This window comes from Ranitomeya imitator, chromosome 9, assembly GCF_032444005.1.
Source record: "Ranitomeya imitator isolate aRanImi1 chromosome 9, aRanImi1.pri, whole genome shotgun sequence".
Taxonomy (NCBI): Eukaryota; Metazoa; Chordata; class Amphibia; order Anura; family Dendrobatidae; genus Ranitomeya; species Ranitomeya imitator.
In genome coordinates this window covers 41,105,868-41,122,862 of record NC_091290.1, presented here as the reverse complement: position 1 = coordinate 41,122,862, position 16,995 = coordinate 41,105,868, and the positions used below count along the sequence as shown (strand labels likewise).

The 16,995-nt window shown below is 46.4% G+C and overlaps 1 protein-coding gene across 1 annotated transcript in view; it reads left to right on the top strand.

Moving 5' to 3' along the window:
* Positions 1-16,995, top strand: part of ATG2A (autophagy related 2A) — a 173,575-nt gene that overhangs the window by 113,875 nt on the left and 42,705 nt on the right. The window contains exons 24-27 of the mRNA XM_069738813.1: positions 8,371-8,477; positions 14,202-14,294; positions 14,641-14,711; positions 16,148-16,224. Coding sequence (XP_069594914.1) covers positions 8,371-8,477; positions 14,202-14,294; positions 14,641-14,711; positions 16,148-16,224 — 348 coding nt within the window. The remainder of the gene's footprint in view (positions 1-8,370; positions 8,478-14,201; positions 14,295-14,640; positions 14,712-16,147; positions 16,225-16,995) is intronic.

Genomic DNA, 16,995 nt, shown 5'->3' with positions numbered 1-16,995 from the left:
CAATATTGGATTTTTATGCAGCCAGTGCTGATTTTTGGACTGAAAAAAAAAATTCAACATTGTTCAACCCGTTGTTTTTGAACGAGTATGAAAGTTTATTGGTCAGTCCAAAATAAGCCAGCGATGATTACTCGTTATGGGTACAATGGCCCTAGTCATACCTAATGTGTATGGGGTGGCTTTTTGCCCAACAACGATCTTTACCGACCCTCCATACTTATGCACTCTTGGGTAAACTGAGCGTGCATGTGTTCTCCAATTGCTAATGTGAGAAAGCTCCTGCCCGACTCCTCTGGTGGTGGCTCTTCAATTCAGAATGCCTAAACCTTATCACCATAGACTTCATCCATTGGGAAGTCGTGGTCCCCATTTATATATTATATCGTCTGCCAGGCCCACCAAAATCAGTTATTTGTCCCATTTTCCTCTGCTTTTGGGGGATTTGGCATGCGATTATTTATAAACAATTTTTATTAGCACGTATTGTGATAATACTTTTTCTCCTACGCCTCATTGGGGGACACAGGACCATGGGTGTTATGCTGCTGCCACTAGGAGGACATTAAGTTAACACAGAAAGATTAACTCCTCCCCTGCAGTATACACCCTCCCACTGGGCAATATTCAACCAGTTCTTGCTTAGTGTCTGTAGGAGGCACTTGGGTCTGTTTCAAACCCCAACGTTTTTTATTTTCTTTTTCATTTTCTGTAAATCTTTATTTTTAAATTAACGGAGTGAAGGGGGCGACGGATTCCTTTCAGTAGTCCGCTCTCCCCCGAACCATCAACAGGCGAGCACGCGGAGTATACCTCCCCCGTCCCTCTCCTGCGACGTCTGGGGCACGCCTAATCTATGCCTGGGCGACGGTTCTTCTATGGACCCGATCTCCCCACATGTCAGACGGCGCGCACGTAGAGTTTTGGCTCTTATGTCTCCCTCCTGGGCCCTAACACATGTCACTGAAGGCCCCACCTGACAGCGTCACTGCAGTCCCCACGAATTCTGTAAGTCCCATGCTGTGGTGAAGATGGATGGAGGATCCTCTCCATCCCCCGACCAGGGAGGATGGATTGAGCTCACACCCACGCAACAAAGGAGGCGCTGCATTCCTGCACCAACTGGGAGAGGTGCCTGGTTGTGAGTATGTTCCTTTCTCGCATTACCTGCGTCGGAAGGTGCGGTCCTGGTGAGAGGTGCCACTGGCCGGATGCCAGCGGCGGTCAGCCGGTGCTCCGCCGCGGCCTGCTGGCGCGCATCGCCGACAAGCTCTGAAAATTTAGTCACCGGCTTTTCAGCCGGACTAGGCCGCGGTCCGCCCACTGCCGAAGCTCCGCCCACTATCTCGGCGCTTCTCGTTTGGAACGAGAAGTGCCCGCAAATCTCGGGGGCCATCTTGGCACTACACTTCCCTAGGGGCCGCAAACGCTGACCGACTGACAGCTCTGAAGGCGCCATCTCTTCTGCTGTCTTATTCCTCCCTGGGGACACAGGCACAGGACCGTGGGTAAGCTGTACTCACAGAGCTTAACCCCATCGCTGACAGTGCATACCCTGCCTATCTGGCCCTTACCTTTTAAAGACACACTATATCTCTCCTCAAAGAGGCCAAAAAGGTCAACAAAAGCACACAGTGGTTTTTACCTCATGTGCCAGTATTACAAATACTGCCTTGCTCCGAGCTCACAATACCCCTTTATGTGCAGATTGTGATCCGGCCTGTGTGCAGCCGCCTCGTGCCACCACCAATGCCGCCCCTGATCCTGCGGAGCCTAGTCCCCCTGAGTGGGCCGCTTCCCTGTCACGTTCTATGGATTCCCTAGCCATGGCAATAGATTCTCTCCGGGGTCCCTCTCTAAGTCAGAACGCCATTTTGCCTACCACAGAGGACTCTGGCGACTGTACGGATCCGTCCACCAGCAGGGGGCGTACTCGATCTCTAAGACAGGGCTCCAGAAAACGGACCCATGTTGCATCCCCTGAGCATGGCCGGGCTTGTGCTTCGGCTTCCGCTAGCTCGAATTCTCGTTCCCCTTCTCCTGAGAACCGTAATGCACATGACTCTGAATCCGAGTCCGATGCATCTTTAGTCCAGGATTCTTCGATTTCCCAAGAGAAGCTTGACTCTCTTATTGAGGCGGTCAACAAGACCCTGAAGGTGGACGAGGAATCCGCATCCACTCAGGAACATGCGGTGTCTTTTAAAAGGAAAAAACGTGTCCAAAAAGTATTCGTCACTCACCCTAAGTTTAAGGACATTGTCCAGAAACACAGGGACCGGCCCGATAAACGACTCGCAAGTCAAAAGTCTATTGAGTCCAAATACCCCTTTGCTCAGGAACTAATAAAGGACTGGCTACAGTCTCCCTCGGTGGACCCTACCGTATCGCATCTTGCCTCCAAAACGCTCCTTTCTTTGTCTGACGGTTCTTCAGTCAAAAACCCCTCTGACCGTCAAATTGATTACCTGGATCGCTCTGTCTCAGAGGCTACAGGAGCATCACTTTTTCCATCCTTTGCCACTAATTGAGTGGCTAAGGCTATGGTTGCTTGGGCTGAGGTGCTGACCACAACCATCCAGGATGGTAATCTACCTCCAGAGGCGATCAACTTGGCTAACCAATTAGCCCAAGCTGGGGACTTTGTGGTTAACGCCTCAATAGATGCGGCCAATTGCACTGCGCAAGCAGCCGCCAATGCAATCTCCATCAGAAGAGCCCTGTGGCTCAGAGATTAGCGAGCAGATTCTGCTTCCAAAAAATCATTGACATCTCTGCCCTACCAAGCTGGTCGCTTATTCGGTGAAAAGTTGGACCAAACTATCTCCGACGCCACCGGAGGAAAGAGTAAATTTCTTCCTCAACAAAAGCCTACTCGGCCGTTTCGGTATCAACAACAACCCCGATTCCCGCCTTTTCGCAACAACTCCAATTGGTCGTCTGCCTCCTCCGGATCAGGGCGAGTTTCGCGCGGAGACAGAGGCTCCCAGGTCTCATTCAGGCCTAACCGTAGCTGGAAACACAGACCGAGGCCATCTGAACACAAGGGATCCAGACCCCTTAGATCTTCCACTCAATGACTCGTTGCACCATCCGGAGGACATGGACAAAGTAGGTGGCCGTTTGCTTTCGTTCTGCCAGGCCTGGCTCTCGATCGTTCACGACGAATGAGTCAGAGAACTGGTGTCCTCCGGATACAAAATAGTTTTCTTCCCCTCCCCCCGACACGTTTTTTCCAGTCATGTCTGCCCAAATCAAAGACAACGGCCTTTCTCCGGGCCATAACGGCTCTACAAGGGGATGGAGTCATCATTCTGGTTCCCCTAGACCAAAGGTTCAAGGGGTTTTACTCGAACCTATTTGTGGTCCCAAAGAAGGACGGATCACTCCGTCCGATACTGGACCTAAAGCTTCTGAACCGCTTTGTCAAAATTCAACGCTTAAGAATGGAGTCCCTCCACTCTGTCGTCGCATCCATGGAAAAGGGAGAGTTCCTAGCATCCATAGACATCAAGGATGCCTACCTCCATATCCCAATTTTCCCTCCTCATCAACAGTTCCTTCGCTTCACTTTTCGCAAGGAACACTTCCAATTTGTGGCCTTACCCTTCGGCCTCGCCACCGCTCCCAGAGTATTCACCAAGGTCATGGCAGCCGTCATGGCTATCCTTCATGCCCGGGGAGTGGTGGTACCTCCGTACCTGGACGACTTACTGATAAAAGGCCCATCATATCCAGCCTGCAAGGAGTCCGTCAACATCACGGTGGATTCTCTTTCTCGCCTGGGTTGGAAGATAAGCTTCTAAAAATCTTCCCGGTCCCAGCCCAGCGGATTTCTTTCCTGGGAATGACACTGGACACTTCCCTCGGCTTGGTTCTTCTCCCACCAGAAAAAGCCTTGGCCTTGCAGCAGGGAGCACGCAGTCTCTCCCGCCCAGTCTCTCACTCCATTCGTTTCAGCATGCGCATTCTCGGGAAGATGGTAGCAGCCATGGAAGCGATTCCATTTGCGCAGTTCCACCTCCGCCCCTTACAACATGCGCTGCTGTCGGCATGGAACAGTAACCCGGCTTCTCTCGACCGTCGTTTGCGTCTGTCTCGGCAGGTCAGGCAGACTCTCTCAGGTGGTGGTTGCTGAAGTCCTCCCTGAACCAGGGGAAGTCTTTTCTCCCAGTACGCTGGCTGGTGGTGACCACCGATGCCAACCTTTTGGGTTGGGGTGCAGTCTTCAGTCATCACACAGCTCAGGGGCGGTGATCCACTCGAGAGTCGCATCTCCCCATCAATATCCTGGAAATATGAGCGATCAGACTAGCTTTGATCCGTTTTCACCACCTCCTCGCGGGTCACCCCGTCAGAATCCAGTCTGACAACGCCACAGCGGTGGCGTACATCAACCGTCAAGGGGGAACCCGCAGCAAGACGGCCATGCTCAAAGTGACCTACATCCTCCGCTGGGCCGAGTGCAACCATTCACCAATCTCGGTGATCCACATACCAGGTGTGGAGAATTGGGCGGCTGACTTCCTCAGTTGCCAGGGTCTCGCCTCTGGCGAGTGATCCCTCCACCCGGAAGTTTTTCAGCAGCTTTGTCATCTCTGGGGGACCCCGGATGTGGACCTCATGGCCTCCAGGCTAATCAACAAGGTCCCCCAGTTCATTGCCCGATCACACAATCCACGCACCATCGGAGCCTACCGTGGCATCAATTCCGCCTTCCGTACATTTTTCCTCCTCTCCCCCTGCTACCGAGGGACATCAAGAAGATCAAGACAGAGGGGGTACCAGTGATCCTAGTTGCGCTGGAGTGGCCACGCCGGGCATGGTACGCGGAACTGGTCCAGCTGGTCGCCGACGTCCCCTGGCGGCTTCCAGATCGCATGGATCTTCTCTCACAGGGCCCGATTTACCACCAGAACTCCGGGGCCCTGTCTTTGACGGCGTGGCCATTGAATCCTGGATTCTAGCCCAAGCTGGATTCTCCCCTGAGGTATCCTGCACCATGATTAGGGCTAGGAAGCCCGTGTCCATGTGCATTTATCATCGTACCTGGCGCATCTTCTTTGACAGAGGGGGTACCAGTGATCCTAGTTGCGCTGGAGTGGCCACGCCGGGCATGGTACGCGGAACTGGTCCAGCTGGTCGCCGACGTCCCCTGGCGGCTTCCAGATCGCATGGATCTTCTCTCACAGGGCCCGATTTACCACCAGAACTCCGGGGCCCTGTCTTTGACGGCGTGGCCATTGAATCCTGGATTCTAGCCCAAGCTGGATTCTCCCCTGAGGTATCCTGCACCATGATTAGGGCTAGGAAGCCCGTGTCCATGCGCATTTATCATCGTACCTGGCGCATCTTCTTTGCGTGGTGCAACGCTCGCGATCGATCCCCTCTGGTATTTTCCATCCCTTCTATATTGGAATTTCTCCAATCAGGACTAGATTCGGGTCTCGCACTTAGCTCCCTCAAGGGACAAGTGTCAGCATTGTCAGTCCTTTTCCAATGAAAAATTCCCACCAGATTACCGGTTAAGACGTTCATTCAGGGAGTTTCCCGTGTGGCGCCTCCCTATAAAATGCCTTTGGATCCATGGGATCTCACTTTGGTCCTTGGAGCTCTTCAGGAGGCCCCTTTCGAGCCACTGCAGGACGTCTCTCTGACCTTCCTTTCCTGGAACGTGGTTTTTCTAGTGGCTATTACGTCAATCAGGCGATTTTCGGAGTTGGCGACTCTTTCCTGCTGACCCAGTTTCTGATTTTCCATCCGGATAAGGTAGTTTTGAGGATTTCCCCCTCGTTTCTACCCAAGGTCGTCTCTTCTTTTCACCTCAACGAAGAGATTATTCTGCCTTCATTCTGTCCGGCACCAGTCCATCGAGTTGAGAAAGCTCTGCACACTCTTGATGTGGTTAGGGCTCTTCGATGGTACGTCTCACGGACGGCTCCCTTCTGCAAGTCAGATGTCCTGTTCGTGCTTCCAGAGGGACAACGGAAGGGTTTTCCCGCTTCCAAGGCAACTCTAGCCAATAGCCGATCGGCTATTCAGGAATCATATCGTGTCAAGGGTGCTCCTATCCCAGCAGGGATTACGGCCCATTCTACTCGGTCAGTGGGCGCCTCTTGGGCCATTCGGCACCAGGCATCAGCACAACAGGTCTGCAAAGCTACGACTTGGTCCAGCTTGCATACTTTTACAAAGCATTACCACATTCAATCCTTTTCTTCTGCAGACGCTGCCCTTGGCAGGCACATTCTGCAGTCGGTAGTAGTACCTTAGCTGTAAGCCTATGGTACATGGGGTAACAGCAGCTATGTTACTCCCCACCCAGGGACTGCTTTAGGACATCCCATGGTTCTGTGTCCCCCAATGAGGCATAGGAGAAATAGGGATTTTTGTGTACTCACCGTAAAATCCTTGGGGGACACAGCACCCACCCTGTTAGCCTTTTGGCTTGTTGTTACTTCGTGGTTTGACATAGTTTTTTTTTTTATTGTCTTTTGTTTAATACTACTACTGCTTTTCTACCGAACTGGTTGAATATTGTCCAGTGAGAGGGTGTATACTGCAGGGGAGGAGTTAATCTCTCTGTGTTAACTTAGTGTCCTCCTAGTAGCAGCAGCATAACACCCATGGTCCTGTGTCCCCCAATGATTGGCTCGGAGAAAAGGATTTTACGGTGAGTAAACAAAATCCCTATTTCTCCTACGCCTCATTGGGGAACACAAGACCATGGGTGTTATGCTGCTTCCACTAGGAGGACAATACAGAAAGAATAGCTCCTTCCCTGCAGTATACACCCTCGTGCTGGCTCCAAGTGAACCAGTTCTTGCTTAGTGTCTGTAGGAGGCACTTGGGTCTGCTTTCAGACCCCAACGTTTTTATTTTTATTCTATTTTTCCCTTAACGGAGCGAATGGGGGCGACGGACCCTTTCTAGGTTCCGATCTCCCCCGAACCATCAACAGGCAAGAACGCAGCGGAGCGTCCCTCCCCGTACCCTTTCCTGCACCGTTGGATGCCAGCCCTGAGCTCACTTTACGGGCGACGGTTCCTTCGCGTTCCGATCTCCCCCCCCTCCATAGCAGGCGACCACATGGAGTAGCCCTCTATTTACCTCTCCTGGAGCCAGGTGCATAGCCAGAGCTAGGGAATTTCTAGTGACCGCGTCTCTGGATGCCACTGACTGCGCTTCTCAAGCAGCAGCAAACGCCATCACCGTTCGGAGGTCCTTATGGCTCAGGGACTGGCGTGCGGATTCTGCTTCCAAAAAGTCATTGACTTCTTTACCATATCAGAGCGGTCGCCTTTTTGGCGAAAAACTCGATCAATTAATTTCCGACGCCACTGGAGGGAAGAGTAAATTTCTCCCACAACAGAGACCCTTTCGACCCTTTTGGAACCAGCAACAGCAGGCTCTGTCCCGATTTTTTTCGTTCCAACTCAAATTGGTCCCCTACTTCCACATCTTCTGGACCCGGCTGGGCACAACGTAGGGATAGAGGTCCCCAGACCTCTTACAAACCTTCCCCTTCATGGAGAGGCAGGCCTAGGCAGTCAGGATCCAGGGGGTCCAGACCGGGCAGATCTCCCACACAATGACGACTCGTGGTATCCGGGGGACACCCTCAAAGTAGGCGGCCGCCTGCTCTCCTTCAGCGACGTGTGGCTCTCGATCGTTTACGACGAATGGGTCCACGACCTAGTGTCCTCCGGATACAAGATAGAAATCTCCTCTCTCCCAACAAATCGTTTTTTCCTGTCTACTCCTCCCAGGGCAAAGGCATCAAAGTTCTTCTAAGCCATAAGCTCTCTAAAAGATGACTGAGTTATTATCCCGGTCCCTCAGAGCGAAATGTTTCAAGGTTTTTTTTCAAACCTGTTCATTGTTCCAAAGAAGGACGGTACAGTACGGCCTATACTGGACCTAAAACCGCTGAACAAGTTCGTCAGGGTACGACGGTTCCGAATGGAATCGCTTCGTTCTGTCATCGCCTTAACTTAGTGTCGTCCTAGTAGCAGCAGCATAACACCCATGGTCCTGTGTCCCCCAATGATTGGCTCGGAGAAAAGGATTTTATGGTGAGTACAGAAAAATCCCTGTTTTTTTAAATGTTTATCTGCCTTATCAAATTGGAAGTATAGTGTTGCTTTAACCTAGTTCTATAAAGTTTAAAAAAAAAAAAACTTCAAGAGTTTGACCCTCTGTCCATTTGGGCTACAACCCGCTCTGAGGATATCGCTACTCTTCTTCTTCCGGGCTGCGGTGACGGTTTCATGAGTCCACTAGCGTCTGCACTGATTAACCATATTACCAGTAGTATGTTTTCATTTTTCTTTCTCGTTTTTTCCTCCTATAATTTTCTTTGTCTGTCTTCAGATCATGGATTTTCTAGACGTAGTTGATGATCCCATTTTAGGATACAGCCCCCCAGCTGTTATCACTATACTGCACACCCATCTCTTTAGCTGTGCTGTGGATTACAGGTAATAAAGACTTAAAATGTATGCCATTAATTGTATACAATAAGCATATGATTTCCTTATCTTGTACTAATCCTTAAGGCCCCTTCACATTAAGCGAGGCTGCAGCGATACCGACAACGATCCGGATCGCTGCAGCGTCGCTGTTTGGTCGCTGGAGAGCTGTCACACAGACCGCTCTCCAGCGACCAACGATGCCGGTAACCAGGGTAAACATCGGGTAACTAAGCGCAGGGCCGCGCTTAGTAACCCGATGTTTACCCTGGTTACCTTCCTAAAAGTAAAAAAAACAAACAGTACATACTTACACAGCGCTGGAGGACAGACAGCGTTAGGTAAGTATGTACTGTTTGTTTTTTTTACTTTTAGGAAGGTAACCAGGGTAAACATCGGGTTACTAAGCGCGGCCCTGCGCTTAGTTACCCGATGTTTACCCTGGTTACCAGTGAAGACATCGCTGGATCGGTGTCACACACGCCGATCCAGCGATGTCCACGGGAGTCCAGTGACGAAATAAAGTTCTGGACTTTCTTCAGCGACCAACGATCTCCCAGCAGGGGCCTGATCGTTGGTCGCTGTCACACATAACGATTTTATTAACGATATCGTTGCTACGTCACAAAAAGCAACGATATCGTTAACAATATCGTTATGTGTGAAGGTACCTTTAGTCACAGTCTGATTTACAGCCCAGAATGGTGTTCACATTTCTGCCCGCTGCTACTGGAATCAGTAGGTAGCTTGTACTCAAGAACATCAATTATATCTTAATTTAAACCCTATAATCAGTGCAATGATCTGTCCTGCAGTGCATTTTGGGATTGTTGGTTCATCTTGCATATCATTACCGTACAGTGCTTTTAGAGTAACCGTCATTTTTATTTTATTTCAATAGTATGCAAGAAAATAAGCAGCATTGCAATATATTAGACTTCCTTATGACTGAGATAGGAGATGGCAGTTGGTGCTTATAAAAATCTATGGAAGGAGGGAGGAGCAAGAGCCCTGAAACATAACTTACAGTTCTCCATGGAACTTTATTAGCACCAATTGTCATCTCCTTTCTCGGTAATAGGATAATCTGTATTATTTAAAACAGATTTTATTGAATTGAGAATTTTGGGACGGAAAGATTAATCCAGGAGGAGAAAGAAGCAGATTTCTCTGATAAGACTTGTTACAAAGCTTCTTGTTTTCACTAGTACTATTGAATTATGAGGGGGAATAAAACAATGGTTACACTTCGTTGTAAGGAGTACACTTCCCAAAATGTAGGTCACCCGACCATAAGCTAATATGCTTGCCAAGGGGCTCAAACTTAGCGAATACTTGGAAATCTCTTGCCTTTTACAGTGCTAGGGTTATGTGGAGAATATCTGCAGCATAAATTGATCCGTGAGGCCAATTTAAAAACAAAGTAATTCACGATGCACCATTTTCACTATGAAATCTGCATTAGAAATGTCCCTTGGGAACATACCCGAAATGGGATTTACTCATCTCGATGCAAGGGCATACCATTGTATCAGAGACGACTCCTTCATTGGAGCTTCCGTGGCTGACTGCCAGGAGGAAGCGTGATCAGGCAGGCTGCAGGAAAGTTAGTATTACAAGTGATTTTCTAGTATTATTTTGTGTATGTATGTGTGTGTGTGTGTGTGTGTGTGTGTGTGTGTGTGTGTGTGTGTGTGTGTATGTATGTATGTATGTATATATGTATATATATATATATATATATATATATATATATATATATATATATATATATATATATATATATATATGCACACAGTACAGACCAAAAGTTTGGACACACCTCATTCTCATTTAAAGATTTTTCTGTATTTTCATGATGTACATTCGCACTGAAGGCATCAAAACTATGAATTAACACATGTGGAATTACGGTATATACTTAACAAAAAAGTGTGAAAAAACTGAAAATATGTCTTATATTCTAGGTTCTTCAAAGTAGCCACCTTTTGCTTTGATGACTGTTTGCACACTCTTGCCATTCTCATGATGAGCTTCAAGAGGTAGTCACCGGGAATGGTCTTCCAACAATCTTGAAGGTGTTCCCAGAGATGGGCCAACACTCTGCGGTCCAACTCACCCCAAACCATCTTGATTGGGTTCAGGTCTGGTGACTGTGGAAGCCAGGTCATCTGGCGTAGCACCCCATCACTCTCCTTCTTGGTCAAATAGCCCTTACACAGCCTGGAGGTGTGTTTGGGGTCATTGTCCTGTTGAAAATAAATGATGGTCCAACTAAACGCAAATCGGATGGAATAGCATGCCGCTGCAAGATGCTTTTGTAACCATTCTGGTTCAGTATGCCTTCAATTTTGAATTAATCCCCAACGGTGTCACCAGCAAAGCACCCCCACACCATCACACCTCCTCCTCCATGCTTCACGGTCGGAACCAGGAATGCAGAGTCCATCCATTCACCTTTTCTGCGTCGCACAAAGACACGGTGGTTGGAGCTAAAGATCTCAAATTTGGACTCATGAGAAAAAAGCATAGATTTCCACTGGTTTAATGTCCATTCCTTGTGTTCTTTGGCCCAAACAAGTCTCTTCTGCTTGTTGCCTGTCCTTAGCAGTGGTTTCCTAGCAGCTATTTTACCATGAAGGCCTGCTGCACAAAGTCTCCTCTTAACAGTTGCTGTAGAGATGTGTCTGATGCTAGAACTCTGTGCGGCATTAACCTGGTCTCTAATCTGAGCTGCTGTTAACCTGCGATTTCTGAGGCTGGTGACTCAGATAAACTTACCCTCAGAAGCAGAAGTGACTCTTGGTCTTCCTTTCCTGGGGCGGTCCTCATGTGAGCCAGTTTCTTTGTAGCGCTTGATGGTTTTTGCAACTGCACTTGGGGACACTTTCAAAGTTTTCCCAATTTTTCGGCCTGACTAACCTTCATTTCTTAAAGTAATGATGGCCACTCGTTTTTATTTACTTAGCTGCTTTTTTCTTGCCATAATACAAATTCTAACAGTCTATTCAGTAGGACTATCAGCTGTGTATCCACCAGGCTTCTGCTCAACACAACTGATGGTCCCAACCCCATTTATAAGGCAAGAAATCCCACTTATTAAACCTGACAGGGCACACCTGTAAAGTGAAAACCATTCCCGGTGACTACCTCTTGAAGCCCATCAAGAGAATGCCAAGAGTGTGCAAAGCAGTCATCAAAGAAAAAGGTGGCTACTTTGAAGAACCTAGAATATAAGACATAATTTCAGTTGGTTCACACTTTTTTAAGTGTATAATTCCACATGTGTTAATTCATAGTTTTGATGCCTTCAGTGGGAATGTACAATTTTCATAGGCATGAAAATACAGAAAAATCTTTAAATGAGAAGGTGTGTCCAAACTTTTGGTCTGTACTGTGTGTGTGTGTTTTTGTGTGTGTGTGTGTGTATATATATATATATATATATATATATATATATATATATATATATATATATATATATATATATATATATATATATATACACATTACCGTTCATTGGATGACTGTAGATATGCATGATTGACATCCACAGACACATAACATTACAAGGTCAAATATAAATGCACGTTGCTTGTTCAGTGGATAGTTTCGTGCTATGCGCATAAATATCAGAATTACAGCCAGAAGTGCCACAATATATCAGACTCTGGTGAAGTGTATAACAAGAAAGTGTCATCAGGGAACATGTTTGGAGTTTGGCCACAATATTGCAAACACTGTATAAAAAGTTTGGCGAGAAATATCTGTCCGTAGTCGTAACCCTCATTCCTCAATGTGAGGGAGGTACGGAAACCCATCGTTTGGTGGCTCAATAGGTCCCGTACGTCAGACATATTCTTTGCAGTACGGGATGTGATGGAGCGTGCACACTTCATATGCTTCTTTATCTACACTCCTTGACAGAAGTTATGTCGCTTATCCATGTTATGTAAATAAAAGCTTATAACCTGACGTTAAATGCATCCATTGGTTGTATAAATTATTCTTTTGAGAGCTGAAACCCTCCAAAATGTGGTTTAGGTTAAGAAAATAAATTGGCATCAATGCAGAAGTATTGGATGCAGTTAATGGACACAGAATGGTCAGATTTTGGCAAGACAAAAGTTTTGTCGCCCACAGAAAGTAATGTGATATTCAAACAAATAATTAACTTAAAATACAAATATACGTTGCATAGCAGTGGTGAATGAAGTTGTGGTGGTATTGGAGTCATATTTAATATTTTGTGTGACTTCCATGAGCTTGAAGGACTGCATCCATGCGGTTTAACAATGATTCATACAATTTATTAATGACGTCATCAGGAATAGCAAAGAATGTGGTCTTACATGCCTCCCAGAGTTCATCTAGATTCTTTGGTTTTGTCTTCCAAGCTTCCTCTTTCATCCTACCCCAAACATGCTCAATGATGTTCATGTCTGGTGACTGGGCTGGCCAGTCCTTGAGCACCTTGATCTTTTTTGCCTGGAGGAACTTTGTTGTAGAGATGGATGTATGAGATGGAGCACCATCCTGCTGCAGAATTTGACCCCTTTTATGATTTGGAATATAAGAGGTAGCTAATACCTTTTCATATTTTAGGCTATTGATATTGCCTTCCACCTTGCAAATGTTTTGCACACCCCCATACTGATTGTAACCCCAGACAATGATCTTTCCACCACCAAATTTACCTGTTTTCTGGGTGTATTTTGGATCCATACGGGCTTCAGTAGGTCTCCTGCAGTATTTGCGGCGGCTGTGGTGTAATTCTACTGAAGATTCATCAGAGAAATCCACCTTCTGCCACTTTTCCAGCGTCCATCTGTGTAGCAAGCTGTGGGACTTTGCAAATGCCACATGGTTTTTTAATGGCCTTTTGTTTAGTGCTGGCTTCTGGGCACTGATTTGACCATGGAAGCCATTTCGAGACAGAATCCTACAAACTGTTCTAGTTGACACAGGGACTTGAGGTGACCAGGCCTGTTGTAGCTCTGCTGCAGTGTAAGAGGGGCTTGCTTTGGATTTTCTAACCAACAAACGTTCCTCCTGAGCAGTTGTCATGCGTGGTCTTCCGCACCTGGGCTTGTCAAACACATCTCCAGTCTCTTCAAATCTTTTTTTTAATTCTTTGTACTTGACGCTGAGACACATTAAAGATGCCCGCCACCTCTGCAGTGGATCTGGTCTTCAGCCTCTTGATAATCCAGGCTTTGGTCGCAGGGTGGATTTTTGACATGTTGTCAGAGCTCAAGTTGCAGTTCAAGTGAAGGTCTGGGGAGCTGGGTTTCTTTTTATACACACTAATTAACCGATCATTTACTGAGCACAGGTGAGGACGTAAACTAGGATTGGGTGCATTATATGACCAGGCAACAAAACTTTTGTCTTGCCAAAATCTGACCATTCTGTGTCCATTCACTGATCAATATTTCTGCATTGATGCCAATTTATTTTCTTAACCTAAAACACATTTCGGAGGGTTTCAGCTTTCAAAAAAATAATTTATACAACCAATGGATGAATTTAACATCAGGTTATAAGATTTTATTTACATAACATGGATAAGCGACATAACTTCTGTCAGGGAGTGTAATTATATGAAGGAACGGAAGGAAGCCATGCACCACCGCTGTGGGTGATGTATTACAACCACATGGAAAACTGAACAGGATGTTTTAAAAATCCATGATGAGGTCTTTCTAATTGTCACATGCCTTCTGTCGTCAGACCACTCTACCTCCCTGTCAGAGTCCTCATTACAGCAGAAACGTTTACCCTCTCCAGTAACATCGTGGTGGACACCTCGACCTTCCTGCTCAGGTAACTCCGCGTAAACCTCCGATAATGATGTGGTGGTCTTGGTGTCTGTGAGCGCAGTTAGGAGTATGGCGATCTTATTTTAATTATCATTTGCTCAATGCAAAGCGAGGCCGTGCACATCTAGTCGGCAGGTGACCACATGTATGCTAATCACATACTTGCGGCAACACTCCTACCACTGTAGGTGGGAATGTGCACTGAACTGTCCGGCCCTGGCAAGGGTGCACCGAGCGCCTCTGCTTGTTTTGTACACTCATTCTGTGCTGATCTTGTGACTTCACGTTTACTCTGCTGGATTCTGGCATTTAAAGTTGCACTTCTGTTCTCACTTTTGTTTTTCTTTTAGGTTCATCTTAGACGATTCTGCTCTTTATCTGTCAGATAAATGTGAAGCCGAGGTTACAGATTTAAAGAAAGGTATGGAGTCATTAAGTGCCATAATAATTGTGATGAGTTGGTTGAATCATGGGGACGTTCTTTATATGACCTAAGAAGGGTATAATCTGCATTCCTCTTTTATAATGGTAGAAGGACGTAGAAATAGCTAGAATGATTTGGAAGTTAATGCATTTTTTAAATTAAACCTGCTTGTGATGTCTTTGTCATTTTCTGAAGTCAAGGCCGCCTCCTTTACAGCTTTAGAGACTCGATTTCTTTTCTGATTTTGTGTTGTGCAGTAGAAAATACTAATGCTGTAAGTCCAGAACATTACAGTGAAAGGAACTGTAAACACATGGTAGCTCGCTATTAGGTAGTGAAACATATCTGCGGCATGAACCACTGAGGACAGTGATTGGCCGCAGTGGTCGTATGCGCTATAGTCGCGACGCCACCACTGCAGCCTAACGCAAACACTGGAGCAGCAGCACGGGATCCCGGGTGGGTTTGTTGATTCACTGATTGGTGGACCTTTTTTTTTTTTAAATAAATAAATAATTCAAGAAACTGCACCTAGGGACTGGTATTTTCTGAAAGGGGACTGCCCCTTTAAGACTGACCTATATCCACTAGATGGCAGTAATTTTTTTGTTTCTAAAACTTTTTTTATTTTTTAAAGGGGAATTTTCACACTTAACTTTTTTGCATTGTAAAAACATGTCTGTTTGCAATCCGAAGCATGTGTGGCATTCGTTCACGCATGTGCTTATATGACAGAGCTAAAGACGTCATATTCATTGTGGCTGTAATCAAGCAGGCCCAGGTCACACGTGCAGCCAACGACACGTGATCTGAGACTGGAACGTAAACTGTCAATATACCGTCGGCGGTAAGAAATGTTAGGGGTTGCATGTAGCCGCAGTGTTACATTACAAATCAGTTATTCACAGAAAACTCATTACCGAGCTCCACTGTATAGAATTAACGGACACTGGATGGAAGCAAAACCTGTAACATTGAATGCCTTATGTGTAGGGGAAAATTTGGCATTAAACGAACGTCCAGCTCTTGTTTTCTTTAAAGTGAATCTGTCAGTATGATCAACCCTCCGTATCCACCTATATGGGCATGTAGGTCATAGGAGCTGAATAAAATGATACCTTGATATCTGCGATTCAATGTTTTATTCCAGCAAAATCCACATTTTTCTTAATCTGCAAATGAGCTTTGAAGATCTGTGGGCTGGATATAGATCTTCCCGAGAATCTGACACTAGAGCTATGAAAGGGGATGTTAAGACATCAGATTGCAGATATCAAGGCATCGTTGTATACAACTGTCTATGACCTACTGTTCATATAGACCACTTAGGAGGGCTGACCCTGCTGACAGATTGCCTTTAATGCACTACATTTATGTGGAATATGCAGGGAAAATTAAATTTTGCTTTACATGATATGATACTTTGTCCACAGATTACGTCTGTGTCCTGGATGTAGATCTCTTAGAATTGGTCATCACTACATGGAAAGGAAACTCCTCATCCAAACTGGTATGAATTGTATGATTGTAATCGATGATCATGAGGTCTGCAATCAGCCTCTTATTAGGCAGAACTGCATAAAAGGGGAATGGGACAATTAGTGCTTGTGAACCACAAATCTCATTAATGTTTCCTTGCATGCCTTCTGTCTCTTTTAACTGTACCCTCTGGAATTCACAGTCAGCTTGTAACAAACTCTCCTACATCCATTACTTTTTCCTTTCAAATTCTCTTAACCTTCTGGCTCTTACTGAAACCTGGATCCAGCATTCAGACACCCCCGCCACTGCTGCTGCTGCTTTCTAATATGGTGACCTTCATTTTTCACATACCCCCAGACCTGACAAGAGAACAGGTAGAGCTGTTTGTCTGCTTCTCAGCAAAATCTACTTTCTTTCTCACTTCATTGGGGGACACAAGTAACCATGCCTTGGTTATCGGTGGTCGACGACGCCTGGGTCAGGGAGATTGTCACATCAGGTTACAAAATAGAATTTTCGTCGCCCACCCAAACAGCCCTCCCATGTCCCAGGGCTTTTTCAGGCTGTCGATTCCCTTCTCGCCTCAGGGGTAATTGTCCCGGTACCTTTCAACCAGCGGTTATTTTGTAACCTGATGTGACAATGTCCCTGACCCAGGCGTCGTCGACCACCGATAACCAAGGCATGGTTACCTGTGTCCCCCAATGAAGGCTACAAGAAAGAGATTTTACGGTAAGAACCAAAAATCCCTCTTTTCATTATCCCACAAGTGCATTCACTTATCTTCTTTTCTTTTGAG